At 36.3% G+C, this 22,562-nt stretch overlaps 1 protein-coding gene across 2 annotated transcripts in view; it reads right to left on the bottom strand.

The window, feature by feature from the left end:
- Positions 1–207: 207 nt before the first annotated feature.
- The window catches only part of LOC308337762 (zinc finger X-chromosomal protein-like), a 58,026-nt gene continuing 35,671 nt past the window's right edge, over positions 208–22,562 (bottom strand). For both annotated transcript variants that reach the window (XM_080795958.1, XM_080795957.1), the window contains 6 exons: positions 16,276–16,845; positions 4,935–5,084; positions 4,360–4,503; positions 3,842–3,997; positions 3,232–3,372; positions 208–2,292 (listed from right to left, as the gene is read on the bottom strand). In XM_080795958.1, the coding sequence (XP_080652084.1) occupies positions 1,109–2,292; positions 3,232–3,372; positions 3,842–3,997; positions 4,360–4,503; positions 4,935–5,084; positions 16,276–16,828 (2,328 nt within the window). In that variant the 5' untranslated portion in view covers positions 16,829–16,845 and the 3' untranslated portion in view covers positions 208–1,108. The remainder of the gene's footprint in view (positions 2,293–3,231; positions 3,373–3,841; positions 3,998–4,359; positions 4,504–4,934; positions 5,085–16,275; positions 16,846–22,562) is intronic.

The raw sequence follows: 22,562 nt of genomic DNA, 5'->3' as shown, positions 1-22,562 counted from the left end.
AGGTATGAAGCTAAAATTATATAAAAATATTCTATCTAGAAATACCTTGTCTTTTCCAACTCCTAAAGATATTTAAGGAAAATACCTTCACTCTTTAAAAATACACTATCCTTGTATTCCAATTTTCCCCTCAAGTTTAACTTAATCTCTATGAATACTAAGTCTGCAAAATGTTCTTTCATATATCTCTGGATCTTTCATTTTGTTGTACAGTTAATACTTCTCATTACAGACTTAAATTTGGGGTTGTGTGTGTAAATATGTAAAACAAGTAACACACAGGCACATATAAAACCTGGGGTAGACTTACAGATCCAGTTGCAAAACAGCCTATGAGCCACCATTTAACTCTAATATTCCAAAACTCAATTCACAGTTAAGTCTCGTCTGTAGAACCCAAGTATTCCAAAACAAAACTACATGGACAGAATAACAACACACAAGAATAAGCAAAACCTTTCAGTAACTTTCTAAAAGTGTGCTATACTGACAAAAGATGTACTAAACAGAAAGTCACAATAAAGCGTATTTTGTCTGTTGAATAAAATGAAAATTAAACAGAAACCTAGCAATGTTCTGCATTTAGCAATACTAGAGACTCAAATGGAAAAGTGTCATTGTCACACAGTCTGGAAATATTAAGCAAGATAAGAAAATTACTTTCATATGATGATTAGACCCAACAGTAAAATCTGTTTACCATTAGCAGATGTTCCTATTTAATATGAAAGATTTATGAGGGAAAAATGAGTCAAAGTAAATACTTTTAGAGTTACCAATCCTATGTTGGTCTTAGAAGTACCATCAATGTATATAAACTGAATACTTAAATAGTAAAACTTCTAAGAATGAAAATTTCAGTACAGAATCAGGGATTCCTTTTTAAAAGCAATTTGACTGTTGCTACTTTTTGCCACTGAACAAACTGAATAGGATCCAGAACACTCTAAATGTAAAAGTAAAATGTAAAGAAAAGTTGACTAGAAGCAGTAATTCTATTTGTACACAGCATAGATCGATATACAGTATTGCATGTGAATGAGACTGGCTTTAAAATGAAATTCCTGCTTCAAGGCCAACATCTCCACAAATGTCCGTAGTGGGATCGTTAGGGCAGGCCCACTTCTTTATGATGTCGCATTATGTGCTGGTTCTTTTCGGAAGGTCTGCGGAAGCCTTTCTTGCAGTACTCGCACCGGTGAGGATAGTCTTTTGTGTGGATGGAGATGACGTGACGTTTAAAGCCTGAGGCATCTGTAGTGCTATACTCACAGTACTCACACTGGTACACTTTCCTGCCACTGTGTGTCTTCATATGCTTTTTAAGCTCATTCTGTTGCCTAAATCCCTTTCTACATCTCTTACACCTAAACGGAAGATCTTTTGTATGAACCGAGAGAATATGGCGACTTAGAACAAATGGATCTGCGATCTTAAAGTCACAATGTCTACACTGGTGCATTTTTTTACCCTTGTGGGCAGCCACGTGTTTCTTGAGTTCGGAAGGCCTGTGAAAACCTTTATCACACATGTCACACTTATGGGGGTAGTCTTTCGTGTGAACCGAAATTATGTGTCGTTTCAAATCGCTTGAGTTCGAGCTCTTGTGGTCGCAGTGCAAACACTGGTGTGTTTTGCTTTCTTGGTGGATAAGAGCATGTTGCTGCACCTCTTTGGTATCTGAGAAAGTCAGAAGGCAGATGTCACACTTGAATGGCATCTCTTTACTATGCTTCGTTTTTACATGTGTTTTCAAGTTAGAAGAATCTGCGGACCTATACTCGCAGTACTGGCACTGGTACGGCTTCTCCCCGGTATGGATGCGCATGTGCTTTTTAAGCTCTGACGGGTGACGGAAACCTTTCCCGCACTCCACACAGATATGAGGAAAGTTCTTGCTGTGGACCGCCAAAAGGTGGCGATTCAACAACCCTTGTTCAGCTGTCTCGTATTCACAGAATTTACACTTGTGCATTTTGTTGGCTCCTTTCTCCTTATGCACCATTTTGTGAGTAAACAAAGCCCCAGCATGAGAGAAATGCTTCCCACACTCATCACATTCGATGGCCTTCTCTGCCTTGCTGGTCAGCTTGTGGCTCTCCAGGTGGTTGTGTAAACTTATCTTCTTATTGGTAGTGTATTCACAGTCAGTACAGCGGTACTTCTTCTTGGTAAGGTGTTCAGGATGGTTTTTCATATGCCTTTTCAAAAAACCTCTCGACTTAAATTTTTTCCCACAAATCATGCAAGGATAGACAGTCAAGGGATGTCCATCAGGGCCAATAATTATTGCTACGAAAGGAAAAGAAAAGAGCATGAGTGATTAAAAGAGTTTCATTCTGTTTTCCTCATCCACTTAAAAGTGTATATTCTGAATATTATCGGACAAATACTCAAGTTAACATTCTTTTCACTGTTCTTCAACAAAAGAGATAATAGCAAAACCCAGTAATGAGGAGAATCTTGTCCAGAAACTTCATTCAATGTAACCCACCCATATCACTCCAATCTAAAATGAACAGACGGGGGTGCCTGGGTGGCTCAGTCATTAAGCCTCTGACTTTGGCTTCCATCATGATCCCAGGGTCCTGGGAGAGAGTCCCGCATTGGGCTCCCTGCTCACCAGGAAGCCTGCTTCTCCCTCTCCCACTCCCCCTGCATGTGATTCCTCTGTCACTGTGTCTCTCTCTGTCAATAAATAAATAAATAGACATTTAAAGCCACATGTATTTGGATATCTATAAAACATGATTCATAAAAACAAAAGTTCACCTTTCAGTTTTATTACAAGCCAAATTTATGGTAACTTAAAGTTTAACCATACTTACTAAAAAACTGTAATATGCAAAATAGTGTACAAGATTATACTGGAGGAATTATTCAATGGACAACTGAAGTATTTGTCTTGCTCCTTAGTAAATGCCTGCTTTGTGCTGACAAAATATTTAAATTTGTTCATTAGAGTTAAATAACATAATTTTAGCCATTTAATTTCCACTAAAATATCCTCAGATTCTACTGTCCTAAATGTCTGACTCAAAACCCATTTCTTTTTAATCCAGGAAATCATTCATGAATATTACTGAGTTCTTAAAATTATTTTTCACTTCAATACACAAAAGCTACGTATCTAGCTGCTAAATTGCTATCATTAATACCTCTGTGGGTACATACTGGTTTAATCTCAGAGCTTGCATAGCACATTGCACTGCGGAACTTGTGCACCCTTACCTGTTTGGTACTGCCTGGAATCAGGTCTTCTCCTTTTCTTTGGTTTTTGTTTAGCCAGTCTGCTGAGCCCAGCAGACTCATCTATGTGCAAGAGGGCACTTGCAGTGCCATTCCGGTTTTCAATGCCATCAGAATTATTACCTAACAACATGTATTAAGAAACAAAATTACACAGTGTTCTTTATAAAGAATTATGGATTCTTTATTAACTAGAACAACAAAAAGTCACGATACTCATGAATGACAAATTCCCCATCCAGGTAATGGACTTTAAGGGCAAATTTATGTACTAGACAACAGAAAAAGCCTAGCTACCAAATTTAACAGCATTTTGCACCACAATCTCCCACGATGACACTCAAATGGTAAAGTCATGATTCAGATATACTCAAGATAAGAAATTTCTATTTATCTCTTACATAATATAGGCAAAGAAAATTCCTATTAAAATTAAGGCAAAAGGCAGACTATAAATAATCATCCTTCCCATCTTTAAGTCACTATACTGGTACTTCTATTTCTGAAATCTGAAGCTATAGAAATCATTTTCAATAATGAATTCATGTTCCAGAACCGTGTAATCCTTTGAGCCACTATGTATGTGACTTACCATAAGCTGCTGCCCACGCTATTGGCATGAAGGTTTTGATTTCATTGTCGTCCATTTGTTGTTCATGCACAGCAGCTGCTGCAGCTGCTGCCACTGCAGCATCCTCCTCTCCTACTATAACTTCCATATAAACTTCATCAGCAATTTCAGCAACATCTAATTAGAAAATCAGTAGAATTCTTTAAGACCAGGTTTATAGAGACCAGACAGAAAAAATGCTTGTTTGAATTCAGACAAAGAAACAGAAGTTTCAAATGTTACACGCCTATTAAATTATTTTCACACAGTAAATACTCCATAAATATTTGTTGAGTGAACCATTCCTTTCTTGACTTTCACCACTGTTTGTTTTTAAAGTGACACCCTAAGCATACATTAAGAGTCACTAATGTTCCTCTTTGGTATATGACAGTACAATAGTATCTACAATAGTACTGTTTACTTCCTTCAATTAGTTGCATTTAAAAAAATTAACTGTATACAGAAACAGAATTTTCTCCCACAAAAAGGGTACCTACTTAAATCTTCATCTTCTTGCTGAGAGTCGTTGACAGTCATATAAACCATCTTTTCTCTTGGTACTCGAATACTGCTATTCTGGTCAAGTAATTCAACTCCATGGTCATTCTCAGGCTCACTCTCCACAATGTCTACAGTGCCACCTATCAGGGAAGATGACAGCTCCAAGAATTTATCTGAAAACATCATTTCCACCTATTTCACTTACTACATTTAATATACTTTTATACTGCTACATGGAAATCCTTGTTTAAAAGTCATCTTCAGTGACCCCTGGGTGGCTCAGTCAGTTAAGCATCTGCCTTCAGCTCAGGTCATGATCCCAAGGTACTGGGATCAAGTCCTGCCTTGGGTTCCCTGCTCAGCGGGAAGCATGCCTCTCTCTCTCTCTGCCCTTCCCTACCCCACCCTCTGGCCCGCTTGTGCTCTCTCTCTCAAATAAAATCTTCAAAAAAAAATTTTTTTTAAGTTATCTTCAGAAAATATTTCAAATGTTCTCAATCTAAACCACCCAAAAGAAAGCTGGTTGAAGTGGCTGATCAGGATGAATAATATCCTGAAGCTTTCCTCTTACCTAAGTCATCCTCTCCAGGGTCAGCTTTAAAAATATACACCTTGATTACTTCAGGGCAAGTGCCATCCACCTTACAAGGATCTATTTCTGACTCTGTGTTCATGGTCATTCCAGAGGAGCCACCATGTTCTATTTTGCCAGCATCATCCACTGAAAAGAGAAGAAATACATCATAAATAACAGTAATAGACACTTAAATAAAATACTACCTTTTTGCAAAGTGTTTTACAAATACAATCTCTAATTTGACTCATATAAAATTGAATGATTTCGTATCTTAAAAAGTACGAAATTCAACAAATACATTTTGCAAATATTCTATAAGTGGGATGAGATATTCAGGTAAAAATATTTTATTTAAAGCAAATTCCTGGTAGCCTTAAAAACTAACAAAGTAATAAGATTATATACTATATCTCTGCATACACTATTATACAAAAGATGAAAGGATTATTATATTGTTATTGATTATTATATTGTTAAAGATCTTGAGAAGAATGTCCTACAATAAAATAACCAAATCCTGGTCTTAATACATTTCTTAGCATTTTCTTATTAGTGTTTTGACCATTATGTGGTCTTATCTCTTAGTAGAATTTTTTTTTTATCAAAATACAATTTTCAGAAACATACACTGCAACAGTCAATGTAAATTCTACTACCAAATTTTTAAAGTTAAAGCTGCACACAAACACAAACATGGTATATACTTGAATGAGGCACACACATGAGTTCATAAAACTGAGTCTGGGTCATTGCTGGCAAATGCAGCAAATGTATACTTAAATATACAGTATCCTCAAATAACTTAATGAACGTAGCCTTTATTATGTTTTTGACAAAAAAAAAGATACCAACATAGACACATATGGCTCATGACAGTGGAGATTCAGGGGATACAGAACAAACATTTCATAATTTAATCTTTATAAAAGAGGCTAATGAAATACAGTATTATGCTTAGTATTGGGAAACCAAAAAACAATATCCCAAAGAAGCAAACTTGGATTGGAATAAATACCAAAAGCATAATTCCTATGAAATGTAATCTTTTATCTACTGCTACCCACAATAGCCATCCAATGATATCTCTGGCACAGATTAAAGTGAGGAAATAACTAATGAATGAAAACTTGGCCAATATGGTCTAACTTCTCACAAAGTTGGATTTATTGATGTTGAATGTATTACAGAAAAAGCGCAGAAATGTTCTCTCTGCTCCAGATAAAACTGGCCTGGCTGCTGTAACTGAAGACGAAGCAGAGAAGAAACCAAAGCCAGAAAAAAAGACTTTTGTCTTCCATTCACCTAGCAAGTCTTCTCATTTCCCTTTTAGTTCCCTTTCTGGTGTTCCCCTGCTAGATGTGATAAAAACACATCTATTTTATCTTTATGGTTGGACATTAATGTTTTATTCAAGTCAGCAATGCATCATAACAGTAATTAGACTCTGGGCTAGGTAAGTATTGGAAGTACGAATATGAAAAAGTTATGGACTCAAAGTTTATAATCTAACAAGAAGGGAAGTGGTGTAGGGGTTACAGAAACAGGTGATGGGTATCAAGGACTTCATGTGTGATGAGCATCAGATATTGTATGTAAGTTCTGAATCACCACACTGTACATCTGAAACTAATATTACACTGTGTTACCTAACAGGAATTTAAATAAAAACTTTAAAAAAGATAAAATGATAAAATAAGAGGTGCCTCATTGGCTCAGTGCATTAAAGCCTCTGCCTTTGTCTCAGGTCATGGTTCCAGCGTCTTGGGATCAAGCCCCACACTGGGCTCCCTGCTCAGCTGCGAGCCTTCTTCCCTCCCCTTCTCTCTGCCTGCCTCTCTGCCTACTTGTGATCTCTGTCAAATAAATAAATAAAATCTTTACCAAAAAAAAAAAAAAGTGTACTAATAAGACAGCTAGCATTTATTAATATACACACTGCAAAATACTTATACTAAGTCATAGAGGAGGTGTTAAAAACACCACTAACATTTTAAAATAGAGCAAACTCTGCAGTTGAGAAAAGTTGAATGTTTAGGTTAAGATACCACAAGTAAATCCAGTGATTCTAGTCAGAATTCAAAAGAAATCCATGAGTCATAAGTAACCTTAATGAATATCTGAAGTTTTCAGAATGTATTCAATGACATTTCTTAGAGGCAATGTTTATTTTTGTAAAAGTCAATAAATGATATAATAGCTAGATGGTTTCTATTAGCATGAATAAAAACATGACTCAAGCACAATTCACCTAAGGCTGTGGTGATAGTTATGATCACTTAAATTTTACATGAAAAATTCTTTTTTTTTTTTTTTTAAGTAAATTCTACGCAGTAGGGTTTAAACCAACTACCCTAAGACCAAGGATCATACACTCTACTAAGACTAAGCCAGCTAGGCAGACCTATCTTTAATTCTTAACAGTGACTTATAAAGATAGAAGTTAGATTTTGACATCTTTGAAAGAGTTCTATAAATTCCCCATCAAATTTTTTAAAAGATTCAAAAATTCCATCTAGTCAAAATTCTTTCACAGAATAACAAAGAATATTCTTACATAGAATATTAAGATGAATTTAGTCTTTCAAAAGCCAACACTGAAAAGTAAAACTACACTAACACTTTATCTTAGTTTCTTCCTTAGAAATCAAGACCACCCCATGCCAATATATCATGTGCAAAAAAATGCTTTCAAACAGCATCCTAAAATCTTACAAATATAGAAAATTCTAAGACAAGTACAAAGTGAAGGAGGAACATCTACAGTGGTTTGCACTAACCTGGAGATCACTCATACTCTTGGTTAAAATATTTTAGTGAATGCTATATGGAGTCAGAGTCAAGTAGGTTGAGGATTCTATGGAAGATGGACGTTAATTCTTTAGGAAATTTAATGCAGGTGTGCCTGCATGGCTCATTTGGTTAAGAATCTACCTTCAGGGGCACCTGGGTGGCTCAGTGGGTTGGGCCTCTGCCTTCAGCTCAGGTCATGATCTTGGGGTACTAGGATTGAGCTCTGCATCAGGCTCTCTGCTCAGCAGGGAGCCTGCTATCCTCTCTCTGCCTGCCTCTCTGCCTACTTGTGCTCTCTGTCAAATAAATAAATAAAATCTTTAAAAAAAAAAAAAAAGTTAAAAAAAAAAGAAAAGAGAATCTACCTTCAGTTCAGGTCATGATCCCAGGGTCCTGAGATCTAGTGCCTTGTTGGTCTCCCTGCTCACTGGGAAGCCTGCTTCACCCTCTCCCTCTGCCTTTGCTCCGCCTGCATGTGCTCTATTGAATAAATAAATAATATCTTTAAAAAAATCCTTTAAGGGATGCCTGGTGGCTCAGTGGGTTAAAGCCTCTGCCCTCGGCTCAGGTCATGATCCCAGAGTCCTGGGATCGAGCCCCGCATCAGGCTCTCTGCTCAGAAGGGAGCCTGTTTCTCTTCCTCTCTCTCTCTCTGCCTACTTGTGATCTCTGTCAAATAAATAAAATATTTTAAAAAAAAGTTTTAAGAAGTTTACTGCAAAAAAAAGAAAACAAAGGAGTAGTCAGAATGGATGCTCATAATCTGGGAGTAATAAAAAAAGTAAGAGGCCGGAGGTCAGGGACATGGTAAATTATGGAATCAAGATCTTAGAGGGAAAGGGAGAAGACAAAACAAAGGGCAAAGATGAAGAAAGTTTCCTTAAAAGCTAAAGAAAAACACTCTTCCTTTTGAGACCCAAGGGCAAATCAACAGACCTAATAGTTACCTTGTTAGGGAAAAGAGGGCAGAACTGGAAGTTATACCAGTAAAACATTCTGGTTGGTATCTTCAGCCATATACAAAGTGAAGGAGGCAAGGATATTTATCTATGTTTTATATAGTTTGTTAGTAAAACAACCATCATGTCCTTAATTCTGACCTTACGTATACTTAGTCTTGTTTTCAAAGTTAAATACATGTTTTCTGACCTATCTGGCAGACTGAGCTAAGTCATTTTCCTAAAAGTAGCTTTAATATGTCAAATAGGTAGCATTAGAGGACAAAGATCTCAGCATTCAGGCAAGAGAGTTCTGAATAAATCTAAAACTTCTTTAAAGGACTCATCTTTGAGGAGTTTGAGACTACAGTTAAGCCGGCCTCTTCTGGAAACTTTGTAATGGTGACTCTAAGTACGTACTGAAAAATCTTAGTAATCTTGTGTTTACAAGGTCACATAAGATGCTCATACAAATGTTAGTTTGTGGGTAATCGTAAAATAAAACTCCTGAAGACCTCACCACCTAATGACGATGGAACTTGGAAAATGTTACATATTTTCCTATAGTTTATAAAAGATCTTTCTGTGTGCTCCTAAATATTAAAAAGTTATGTTAGAAAAACACTCAGAGGCGCCTGGGTGGCTCAGTGGGTTAAAGCCTCTGCCTTTGGCTCAGGTCACGATCCCGGGGTCCTGGGATGGAGCCCTGCATTGGACTCTGCTCAGCGGGGAGCCTGCTTCCCCCTCTTTCTCTGCCTGCCTCTCTGCCTACTTGTGATCTCTGTCAAATAAATAAATAAAATCTTTAAAGAAAAAAAAAAGAAAGAAAAACACATTCACATGTCAGGTCTACCTAGGAACACCAGAGTTAATCCTTTTCTAGAGAAAATTAAAATTCACCTTGAAAATTTCACCTCGGAAAGGTATCCCACTAATTCAACTACTAAAATTATCTCAATGAAATATTATAAAAGCAGCTTAAAAAAACCCGACAAATCTTAAATGTCGTTTTACCATGTAAATCTCACTATGGCTTTAAAACTGCCATTAAAAATTAAAGTCTGGGGGTGCCTGGGTGGCTCAGTGGGTTAAAGCCTCTGCCTTCAGCTCAGGTTATGATCCCAGGGTCCTGGGATTGAGCCCCGCATCAGGCTCTCTGCTCAGCAGGGAGCCTGCTTCCTCCTCTCTCTCTGCCTGCCTCTCTGCCTACTTGTGATCTCTGTCTGTCAAATAAATAAATAAAATCTTAAAAAAAAAAATCTTAAAAAAAAAAATTAAGGTCTGAGGTGCCTAGGGGAGCTCAGTTGGTTAAGCAGCTGCCTTTGGCTCAGGTCATGATCTCAGGGTCCTGGGATTAAACCCCTCATAGTGCTCCCTGCTCAGCAGAGAGCCTGCTTCTCTCTCTCCCTCTGCCTGCCGCTCTGCTTACTTGTGCGCTCTGTCAAATAGATAAATAAAATCTTACAAAAAAAAAAATTAAAGTCTAGAGATGCCTGGGTGGCTCAGTCATTACGCATCTGCCTTGGCTTGGGCCATGATCCTGGTGTCCTGGGATCAAGCCTCGCCATCGGGCTCCTTGTTCAGCAGAAGCCTGCTTCTCCCTCTCTTACTCCACCTGCTTGTGCTCCCTCTCTCACTGTGTCTCTGTCAAATAAATAAAATCTTAAAAAAATAATAATAATAAAAATAAATAAATAAAATTAAAGTGTAAAAACAAACAAACTCTGGATAATAAATATTTTGAGACACCAGGAAGTGATTTCTACACCACTGCCTTTTTAAAAAATGTAGTTTCTTCAGGCTCCCTGCTCTGTGGTAAGGCTGCTTCTCCTGCTCATTCTGCCTACTGCTCTCCAGGCTTGTGCTCTCTCTGGCAAAAGAATAAATAAAATCTTTAAAAAAAAGTAGTAATAAAGAACTAGAGCTTCACTGGTTTTCAGTAAATTCACATACTTTGCAACCATCACCATCTAATTACAGATTATATCCATCACCCCCTAAAAATACCTCTAACATTCTTTAGCTAACTCCCTTTCCAGAACTTATTCCACAATTAGACTAGGTAAATACTCCTCAACTCTTTGTCTTTATAGATACACCTCTTTCAGACTTGCCAAATACCCCTTACTTTTCTTCCTTCTTTCTTTTTTTTTTAAGTATTTTATTTATTTACTTGACAGAGATCAAAAGTAGGCAGAGAGGCAGGCAGAGAGAGAGAGGGAAGCAGGCTCCCTGCCGAGCAGAGAGCCCGATGTGGGGCTCGATCCCAGACCCCTCTGAGATCATGATCTGAGCCGAAGGCAGAGGCTTTAACCCCCTGAGCCACCCAGGCGCCCCATACCCGTTACTTTCAAAGTTCACCTGTTTTGTAGCATGTTATCAGTGCTTCATTTCTTTTTATGATCAAATAATATTCCACTGGATGATGACATCACATTTTAAATATCAATTCATCAACTGAAGACGTTAGGGTTGCTTCCATTTTTGTTTGGCTACTGGGATAATAATGCTGCCATAAACGGGAAGCATGGGCGCCTCGGTTAACCATCTGCCTTTGGCTCAGGTCATGATCCCAGAGTCCTGGGATGGAGTCCAGCATAGGGCTCCTTGCTCAGGGGGAAGTCTGCTTCTCCCTCTGCTTCCACCTGCCTCTGCTTGTTCTCTCTCTCTGACAAATAAAAAAACAAACCAAAAAAAAAATCTTAGGGCCCCTCAGTGGCTCAGTGGGTTAAAGCCTCTGCCTTTGGCTCAGGTCAGGATCCTGGGGTCCTGGGATCAAGCCCCACATTGGGCTCTCAGCTTAGCGGGGAGCCTGCTTCCCCTTCTCACTCGGCCTGCTTGTGATCTCTGTCAATTAAATAAATAAAAATCTTTATTAAAAGAAAATCTTAAAAAAAATAATGCTGCTATGAATATTTGTATAGCAACTATTTTATGGTATGTTTTTAATTCTCCTGGGTCTACGCTTAGGAGCAATAACTGAGTCATACTGTAATTCAATGTTTAACTTTTCAAAGAACTACAAAATCTTCCCTAAGTGGGTAAACAATTTCATATTACCAATCCCACTTTGAGGCTTCTAAAATATCCCCATTCTTGCAAAACTTATTTCCCATTTTTTAAAATACCCATCTGAGAGAATGTGAAGAGGTTAACTCATTCTGGTTTTGATTTGCATCCCCCAAATGACTAATGATGTTAAGCATCTTTCATGTACTTATTTTCTTCTTTGGAGAAATGTGTATTCAAGGTTTTTTCCATTTTTAATTGGGTTGCTTTTTTATTACTGAGTTGCAGAGATTCTTTATATGTTCCAGTTCCTAGACACTTAAATATAAGCTTTACAAATATTTCCTTCCATTCTGTTATCACTTCACTTCTTCATAGTATTTTTGGAAATAAAAGTATTTTCAAACATGATAAATACATGTATTTTTTCTTTTCTTGTGCTCTTGGTGACCTATCTTAACAACCATTACTTTCAAGAATACTTACACCTACCTTTTTTCTAAGATGTTTTGAATTTTAGCTCTTACAGATATCTCTGATTGGTTTTAAGTTTTTTTATATATATAACTCAAGGTAGCAGCCCGACATTGTTCATTCATGTGTGAACATGCGGTTATCCCAACACCATTTGTTGAAGATCAGGCTATTCCTCTTTAAACTGTGAATAGTTCAAGTTGTGAAAACTCAACTGGCTATAAGATGTATGGGTTTATTTCTCAACTCTCAATTATATTTCACTGGCTTTTATGTCTGTCCTTATGCCATGTTTCAACTGGGTTACTGCAGCTTTTTTGCTTACCTAGGAATATCTAGGTGGTGAATGAAGGTGAATAGTTTCACCTTCATTTTTAAAGCTTTAGCTAGATATTTCTTAGTTGAGTATATATATTATATATAGCATATAATATGTAAATGTATTAGATTTATTTCCTTCAACCTGCTGAACAGATCATCTGAATATATCACCTCAATGCCTTTAAAGTCTACATGTTTTTAAGAAGAAAAGAGCTCTTACCTCTTTGAGGAAGGAGCATTTGAGAACGTGATGAGTCAATTCTGTCTTGCTTTCAAGAATTCTTTGTAAACTTTTGATTTAAAGTTCACCAAACTTCTTAGCTTATATGTATAAATTAATATTTTCCATCACATTTCAGAAATTTTCACCTACTACTTCTTGAGATATTCTTTCAATCCATTTCCATCTTTCCTCTCCTGGGGACTGTCTATGCTAGTATACATACATACAAGTCTAAGAAGCTACATTAATTTTTCTTCATTCTTTTTCTTCCTTCTTCTCAGAGTGGATTAATATCACCTGATACACATCCAAGTCTGCCAATTCTTTCTAAAGTTTGAGCCCTCTGGTTAAATTTTCATTTCAGTCTTTTTACTTTAGGTCCAGAATTTCTATTTAGTTTTTTTTAAGTTTCTCCTTATTGATATCCTCTGTTTGGTGAGACATCATTTTCATACTTTCCTTTAGTTCTTTACAATGGTTTTCTTTAGCTCTCTAAACAAATTTAAAACAGCTGATTTAAAATCTTTATTAAGTTCACTATCTAGGATTCCTCACGAGTTTCTACTTACTGTACTTTTTCCCGTGTTTCTGTCAGGATTATTCTTTCTTTGCACATCTTACGACTTTTGTCCAAAATTAAGTGTTTTAAGTAATATAATTTGACAATTCTTGATATCAAATTCTCCCTAATAATTTAATTGCTACCTCCTTTTAGTGCATGGAAATATCTCCTTTAAAATATTATAAAACTGCTTAAATATTTTCTAAATACATTTTACAGTCCTTATATAAAAAGGCATCAATTTTAGTCTAATAAAGAAAAACCTTTCTTATTTTTTATGAAAACAAATTTTAAAAACCTAATCAAGACATTTTTCCTAATCCTTATTCATGTTTCAAAAATATCTTCTTGTGTATACTTACTTTTAGAATTCCAAAATTTTAGTCTGTGTTCTATTAGATTTAAAAAAATTATAAACAAAACAAAACACTTGATACGGAGCTTACAGTGATAAGTTACATACATATCCAGTAATTACAGACAGAATAAGAGAATGCCTTAAACATGTATATAAAAATCACAAGTGCAATATTTTAGCATCCCTTCTATTCCAGTAACTACTAAACCAATATACAAACCATAAATTCTATTGATCCTCAGATTTTGTACGTTAGATATTAAAGTTAAGATTTCATTATTCATTTAATACAAAACTGGTAACTAATTAGAAACTAATACCAGGTAAAACGAGGAAAACATCTAAACTAGATGGCATGATAACCACATGATTTCAACTGTAAAGTTATAAATATGTTCCATTCAATGAATAATTCACATGTAAAATGTACAAGGTTTGGTGCAGGATATATCTAAGTGGGTAAGATTCATTAGTTTTGTTCTAAAGACAGACAAAACCGATTTAAAAGAAAGAGTATGATCTAGACTACAAAATGATACATAGAAGATATGCTGTAATAATGAGCATCTGTTTCTAGATACACTATGACACAACAAAAAATGGAATTCTTTCATTGTTATAAAAGTGAGACCTGCAGAAGGAAGAAACTTGATGAGATAGACTCTAAACACTTCTATGAAAACACTTTATCAGGCATGTAGAGCCCATAACTCACTGAAATTTCTAAAGAGAAGAGTAGACATCTGTTTAAACTATTAAGCTGTATATGTTGAATAAAAATATTAAAGGACTGAAAATATTTGTTTCATGCTATGAAAATCATTAATATTGACAGATAATTATAGCATCTCAGCTTTCTCTATTACGCAAAAACACAGATCAGGCTACAATTCCTCTTCACACTAAACCAAAAACCTGTCAATCCTAAATATTAACCCTCTAACCCTGCCTCCCCCAAACAGGGTTTTAAAATTATAATGTAGCATTTGAGGAAGTATCTTTCCTAGAAGGCAGAAACAAAGATATCAAGAAAACTGAAATGTCTGGATAAATTTATCTTATAAAAATCTTATATTCTAAATTTGTATTAAAACTAAATCCTAAATTACTTATGATAAATTCTACCCCCATCTCCGCCTCTTTCAAAGTACGAAACCAAAGTACGAACTCAAAGTCAAAAAGCAAATTATTGTTAGCTACTTCAACACTATTTGGAAGAAGGTTTTATACAGAGAATGAATTTACTGGACATTTATTAAGTGAGACTCTTGACATTATCAAGTTAAGCTGGATTTTAAAAAATTATCATTAATAAATAGCGTAAGATCACATATAGGGTAAATAAATACCTACTCTATTCCTAAACTTACCCAATCTCTGTGCTATGCTCAAAGACACAAGGGAAAAAGATTTGAACGTAGTGCTGATAAGAACACACTGAACTCTGTCTATATATGATAAACTTGATTCCAAATACCATAATGATCCCATGAGCAGGTGAATTGGGATAACCAAGTTACTTAAACCAGCAGGTAGATGATGAGTCTATCTAATGAAATTAAAACTTCACTGATGTAGAGAATGTATCTAAAAAAGAAAGATCAGGAACACCTACCCAGAGAATCTACTAAAAGAATTATCAAGACATCTACTATATAACTAAAACTATGTCTAATGATGTGCTAAATGTTAAGAAGGTAAATACCATCTAGAAAGCCAATATCCCGTAAGAAGCAGTGAACAGAGTATAAACCAATGATATTAAATCTCTAATCAGTCTAGAAGTCTACATAAATTAGTGTTTATGGTTATGTATATGACCACTTTATTTCAAGACACTACACTAACACAGTTCCAAAGCCAATAATGAATTTGTTTTTAAAAATATTTTCATTATTTTGCAGGCAAAAGAGGAGTGGTATGGAAGAAAATAAGGACAGAAGTCACTGCACAATAAAAGACAAAAGATTTTTTTCAAGCTGAAATCCTTTCAAGGTTCAGTGGTTATTCTGATAAGGTAACAGCCTAATTACATCATCACATTATTTCTGATTTCTAATAGTTTATTCTTTCCAGCCTCCCTCATCTCTTTTTTGTTTTATTTTTTAAAGTAGGCTCTAGGCTGGGATGGAGCCCAATGCAAGGCCTGATTTCACAACCCTGAGAGGAAGATTTGAGCTGAGATCACGAGTCAGATGCTTTACCAACTGAGGCACCCAGGTCGCCCTCATATTAGAAATATCTCTTTAGGGGCACCTGGGTGACTCAGTGGGTTGAGCCTCTGCCTTTGGCTCAGGTCATGATCCCAGGGTTCTGGGATCGAACCCCGAATCGGGCTCTCTGCTCAGTAGGGAGCCTGCTTCCCCCCACTCTCTGCCTGCCTCTCTGCCTACTTGTGATCTCTCTCTGTCATATAAATAAATAAAAATCTTTAAAAAAAAGTTACAAAAAAAATAATAACTCTTTACTTTTACCACTTCAGTTTTCTTAATTATGGCTTGCTTACCTTAACAAGATCCAAACTACGACAGTAACGCACATAGGCCTGTGACATTTATCTTAATTTAGTTAAGTTTAAGTAAAGAAAATGTCATCCTGATATATGATAAAAGACAGCCCTCAAAAATACCTTTGACAATCACTATACCCCAAAGACTTACAGGAAATCATAAGGTAGTCCTCACAGTTGCTTTTGTCATCATCTTGTTGGTCCACAGGGATCCCATTGGCATCTATGACTGCTTCAGAGGCACAATCTGCTACCAATACTTCTTCTGAAACGACGTCTGCTGTCAGAGGGTCAGTAATGATTTCTGCTTCTACTACACTATCATGAACCATGTGTTCAACATGTCCAACATCAGACACATGTATAGAATCACTTGTTAATACATGTTCTGGCACAGACATTGAGGCTGAAGTAATGTCGGAAGCTAAAACATCATCTGGGACCGTGCAGTGTGCTAAAGAAACTTCTTCAGTTACATCTGAGTCAAGCACTTGCTCAGGAATAATGACATTTTCAGATACATCTGCTTCTTCTAAGATATCTGAGCAGTGAACATCCTCAATCACAACATCCTCTATAACATCTTGGATTACAACTGAATCTGGGTCATCAGGAACAAAGTTATGTACAGTTATATCTGAATCCACAACATCTGAAACAAAAACAGTTTCTTGAACTTCCACAACAATCTGATCACCATCCATGTGCGTAGCATCAGTTCCTTCAAAAAACAAAAAATTAAAATGACAAATTTCAGGTAGGCATGCATGACGGTCTTCAATGATATAAATGATATTTAACTTCCACCAGAAAACAGAATATATCCTGTTTTCTCAAACACTGAAACAGACTAAGGAAATAAAAAGGGAATCTATTTTTGATTCATATAACAGATAAAAATTAACACAAGAACTGCTTTTACTCAACACTTTCAATTAACAGATTAAGAAATACTAGGAAACAGAAACCGTGAGGCAGTCACAGAAAAAAAGTACTTTTTGAACATCAACATTAAAATCTCCAGGAAAATAAAATCCTATGGGATAACTATAAATGTTAAGGAAGTAAGATAAATTCAGAAAACAAATAAACCATTTTCCTTCATATCTGTTCCATTTTTCCTTTTTTCTACATTTCTTATATATGTCAGTTTTCTTCTTTTCAACACTATTACTTATTTCTTTTCATTCCTTCCATTTCTTTCTTTCCCTCTTTAAAATCAAACCACTCTATTCTGGTGTAATGTTCCAAAAGTATCCACCATATATGACTGGATATTTAGAAATTAAATTGTGAATTTAGGCAAAGAATTGGGGCAAAAATGAGAACAGAGCTAGGAAGGCTATAGAGGAGGAACAATAACTGATTAAAGACTTCTGTGGATAGATAAAAGTGAACCTGCTCTGGAGCTCTGGAGGGTGAGCTTAGTGGAAGTGGGTCATACCAACTTCATAAGAATACTCAGCCCCCATCTATCCTCCTCCCATCACCCACACTCCAATCCCAAGGCAGCTTCACCAACTTTAAGAAATCCTATTTCTAGTCCACTCCAAAACTAAAGAATAAAGCTATAGGAGTGAAACAATCGCAGCCCAGTGAGATTAAATGACTTCACCAAGATCACACAATTGTTTGCACAGCATATTGGTACTCAGTAAATATCACTCTGAATGAATGAGATGAATGGGAACAGAAACAAGATTACTCTTACAAAAATTATAACATAAAACAAAACAAAACAAATCTGGTATCTTGGCTCCTGGTCCATAAAACTAACAAATACAAAGTCTTAACCAAAAAAAAGCTACTCAATTAAGCTATTGGTTCTGGTTGTGACTTAGGAAAGTTGACCTAAAGCAGGTGCCTAACTCAGAGACTGTGTCTCACTGGCTAGGCCATCAGAGAAACACAGATAATTCAACTAACAAAAAGGATCAACAAAAGCCAAAGAATGATAAAAGTTGTAGACAGTCCTTAAAGTCAGTTAATGCTCACTTGAATTACATATAGAAATAATGAGAAGATGTTTTCTTTCATTTCTACAGAATTATTATTAAATGCTTTCAATCATCTGTCTTTATGTTTAATATTTAATAGTTCACATCAAGCAATACATCACTCTAATCTCCATCTTCAAGACATAAATGTAAAACCATTTAAAGGCAAGAACACTGCTTAAGAAGTATAAGACAGAGGGAAGCATTTAGAACTTATTCATTTTGTGACCTTGGGCAAGTCATTTAACCTCTGAGTTTCAGTTTCCTGTCAGTAGAATGAGGACAGTATTATCTGCCATGCATACCTCACAGGACTGTTGGTGATGATCAAATGGGAATATATGGGAAGTGTTCTGAAAAACTGTAATGAGAGGTTTCATTATTATTAGGACATATGAAAAAGGAGGCCCTAGCAGATTAAGTGACTTGCTCAAAGATGAAGGAACACCATTAAGTGTCAATTATGAGGGCTAAAATGCAAACGGCTCATGACCCAAGATTGCTGTGGCAAGATTAAGCTAATAAATACCTTGAGTTTTTCTCCAAAGAACTTCTAAGTCTCTCTTTGAAGCACATTTTTATACTTCACTATGTTCAAGTGAAGAAAGAATTAACTTTGCATGTACTACCATCAAAATGACACCACCAAATATGAGTCAAAATATCACCCCAAACTATTTAAGAAACACAAATGCATGCACACACATGGCATTTAGAAAGCATACTAAAATCCTCATGTTTCTTGATAGAATCAGTATCTACTTCTTTAATATATGGCAAATATCACATAAAATTCAGTGAGTAAAATTTTAATTACCAAGAGTAGCTATATAACAGTAAATAATTTTATATTAAAATCTAGTACAATCCTTTTCAATATTAATCTACTTAGAACCTTGGGTAATCTGGTTGCCCATTTTTTCCATTGTTAGAACTTCATAAATAAAGTTTTCCTTGTGTAGTTGGGAAAACAAACAACATTCTGATGGCTGATGCAGAAGGCTCCCTGAGAAGCCTCTTAAGAAACAGGGTTGTGAAAGCAGGAAACTGTCAAAATGCAGAGGAGCTTTACAACTTATCTTCTGGACAATTAAAAAAAAAAAAAAAAGTGAAATAACATGCTCCAGGTGTTACATTAGGATGAGTATGCTACTGGTGTAGTAAATAAAAGAAGAAATATTTCTAGTATTACAGGTTTAGAATGAGATAACAGTGCTTATGCCAAAGTGGTAGGAACTGCTACAAGCAGTGGTGATAGGTAGATCTCCTTACCCACCCACTCCACCCTATCCACCCTGCAAGATGTTCACACTCCAATCACTGGACTGTGAATATGTCACATTATGGTTTATGCCAGAAGGTTTTTGCAGATATAATTAAAGTCATAAATCTTATACTGAAAATTTGAGTGAGTCCAATCAGATCACACAAACCCTTAAAGCAAAACTTCCCCAGGTAGTATCAGAGTTGAAGCAGAATTTTAAGTTTGAGAGACTTAACTCATTGTTGCTGCAGGAGCTACATGGAAAGCATGAGAAGGAACAAATCAGTGGCAAGGAGCCAAGACAGCCCCTCAGCTGACCGCTATCAATGAAATAGGGACTTCAGTCCTGTAGTTTAAGGAAGTGAATTCAGCTAATCACCTCAATTATTTTAGAAGCAGAATCATAGCCAGAGTCCCAGAAAGGAACAATACCCTGTTCACATCTTTAATATAGTCACATGAAATGCAAAACAGACAGCCGTCATAGACTTTCAACCCAAAGAAACTGTGAGACAATTAATTTTATTGATTTAAAATATTAAACTTGTTGAACTTTTGGTGTTGTAACAGAAATAAATCAGGTTTTGGTACCAGAGAATGGACTGCTTCTCTACAAATGCCAAAAAATGCAAAGTGACTTTAGAATGGAATATTCCCTTGAATAGACCCCTAGTAGAAATATGGATGTTAACAACTCAAGCTCCTAAGAACTCAGAAGAAATAACCAAAGTAGAGAAATCCTACACAAACTCAAAGAACATCAAAGTCACCATGCACAGACTGTTAATAGAAATCCAGACTATAAAAACTCTGCTAGTAAGGGCTCAAAAAGAAGTAAGAAACATGTTAATGGAAGAAAGAAGTATCATAGTTATAGGTTTTGACAAATGGCTTGGCAAAACTGTATACTACAGTTATGTGAAAAGTTTAACTTAACAGGGAACTCAATCAGTCAAGGAGATTTCAGCAGTGTTGAAGTTGTGGCCTTGTTTCTTCTTGGTGCTTATAGTAAAAATCAAGAAAAATAAAGTTAAAATAAAGTTAATAAAGTTGAAACAAAAAAGTAGCAGGACTTGAAACCTGTACAAATTTTTAGCCTGTACAAATGGCAAAAGGGAAAAAAAATTAAAATTTCAGGTAAGAAAATTCTAGAACAAAGGCATTCTATATATGGCTCTATGACTCTTTCCTGAAGATCAGTAGGTCTGAAAATGCACTAATTTAATGTCTCTTTGAAGTCATTAATAGTGTGCCTCACAGATACCTTCAATCAAACTACAGTACTTAGCCTAAGGGGCTTAAGAGCACCGTGCCTCACCCATCTCCAAGAAGAAATGCATAATCTCTGAAAGGTATATAGATGAGAGTCTTGTCTAATGAAGTAAATTCTCACGACCCAGATACACAAAATTCTTTAAAAACTTTTTACCATCAGAAACAATGCTATCTTGATTTGGGAGCGTGGACTGAAAGGGACAGAGAAAGTATCTTATTAAGAACAGCTGGACTTCCAAATTCTAGACGCAGAGCAAGTTAATAAACTTTTATCTTCCTTTTCAACCTGTTGTAACCAGAATATTGAAAACTGCACTACCACTCGCAATGGGAACAGTTACCTTGTTTCTCTGGCTTTGTAAATCCACGAGGAAGAAGAATTATGCTCCAGAATTTGTACTTAATGGACTACACCCACAGTGTTATGGATCCCTGATTTAGATGCTATGAGATTTCTGAGTTGCTTCATTTCTCTTCTTTTTGGCAAATATTAAATATTTAGTATGTAAATGTTAAACAACATACTACTATACAAGCAATGGGCCAAATAAATCAAATAGCAAATCAAAATATGTCTCAAAACAAAAGGAAAAGAGGGGCGCTTGGGTGGCTCAGTCATTAAGCATGTGCCTTCAGCTCAGGTCATGATCCCAGGGTCATGATCCCAGGGTCCTGGGATCGCGCCCCACATTGGGCTCCCTACTCCATGGGAAGCCTGCTTCTCCCTCTCCCATTCCCCCTGCCTGGGTTCCCTCTCTGTGTCCTTTACTGCCAATAAATAAATAACATCTTAAAAAACAAAACAAAACAACAAAGGAAAAGAAAACACAATATTCTATAACCTATGGGATGCAGCTGGGCTGCTTAATTTTAGATGAGAATTTTGGATATTAAGTGAAAACCTCAAACGAGTGAATTTTACCATGGGAGGAACATAAATGTTTGGGGACCGAATGTAGACAGTGGTAGGCAGAATGGTCTCCCAAAGACATCCAAACCCTAATCTCTGGATTTTTTTTAAAAAAGACATTATTTATTTTTTTGACAGAGAGAGAGAGAGATCCCAAGTAGGCAGAGAGGCAGGCAGAGAGAGGGGGTAGCAGGCTCCCTGCTGAGCGAGAACCCGATGTGGGGCTCGATCCCAGGACCCTGAGATCATGACCTGAGCCGAAGGCAGAGTCTTAACTCACTGAGCCACCAAAGCACCCCGTAATCTCTGGACCTTGAAATATGTTATGTGGCATAGTTTAAAAGTCTTGGACATCTAATTAAAGTTATGGATGTAAGAGCAGATAAAATGTAGATTACCCTGGATAAGCTTCTGGCTAGAGTCAGATGTGTTGTGAATGGGAATGCCAGAAAGATTCAAACATGACAGACACTCAACTCACTGTTGCTAGAGGAAATGACACGTGAAACAAGAAAGGGAATGTGGGCAGCCTCAAGAAACAAAAAGTGGTCCTGGCTAACAGTCCATAAGAAGAAAAACACAGGGAACTAAGTCTGGCCAAAGTTTGAATGTTCACGAAAGAAGATTCTTCCTCAGAGGCTTCAAAAGGAGTACCCTGCCAAAACCTGATTTTGGCTTTGTGGAATTCTATACCAACTGAGTCACACTGTAAAAGCACTTCTAACTAACAAGACTGCAGGGTGACAAAATAGCACTGTTTCGGTCACTAATTTGTGGAAGTGTATTGCTGCAACAATGCAAAACTAATGATAAGCAGAAGAAAACTAGAAAATCTTCAAAGGAAGAACTAAGAGGATCTAGTAGTGTAACTGGGGAAAATGAGAATAATAAGACAACAGTAATTTTTTTGATACTGATGCAGTTACTGACAAGATTATGAGCTGCCGATGGGATTCTGACAGGATAACAAGATACCTAAGTATGAATCAGAT

The sequence above is a fragment of the Martes martes genome (genome assembly GCF_963455335.1).
Source record: "Martes martes genome assembly, chromosome: Y".
Taxonomy (NCBI): Eukaryota; Metazoa; Chordata; class Mammalia; order Carnivora; family Mustelidae; genus Martes; species Martes martes.
This window is presented reverse-complemented; position numbering and strand designations above follow the sequence as displayed.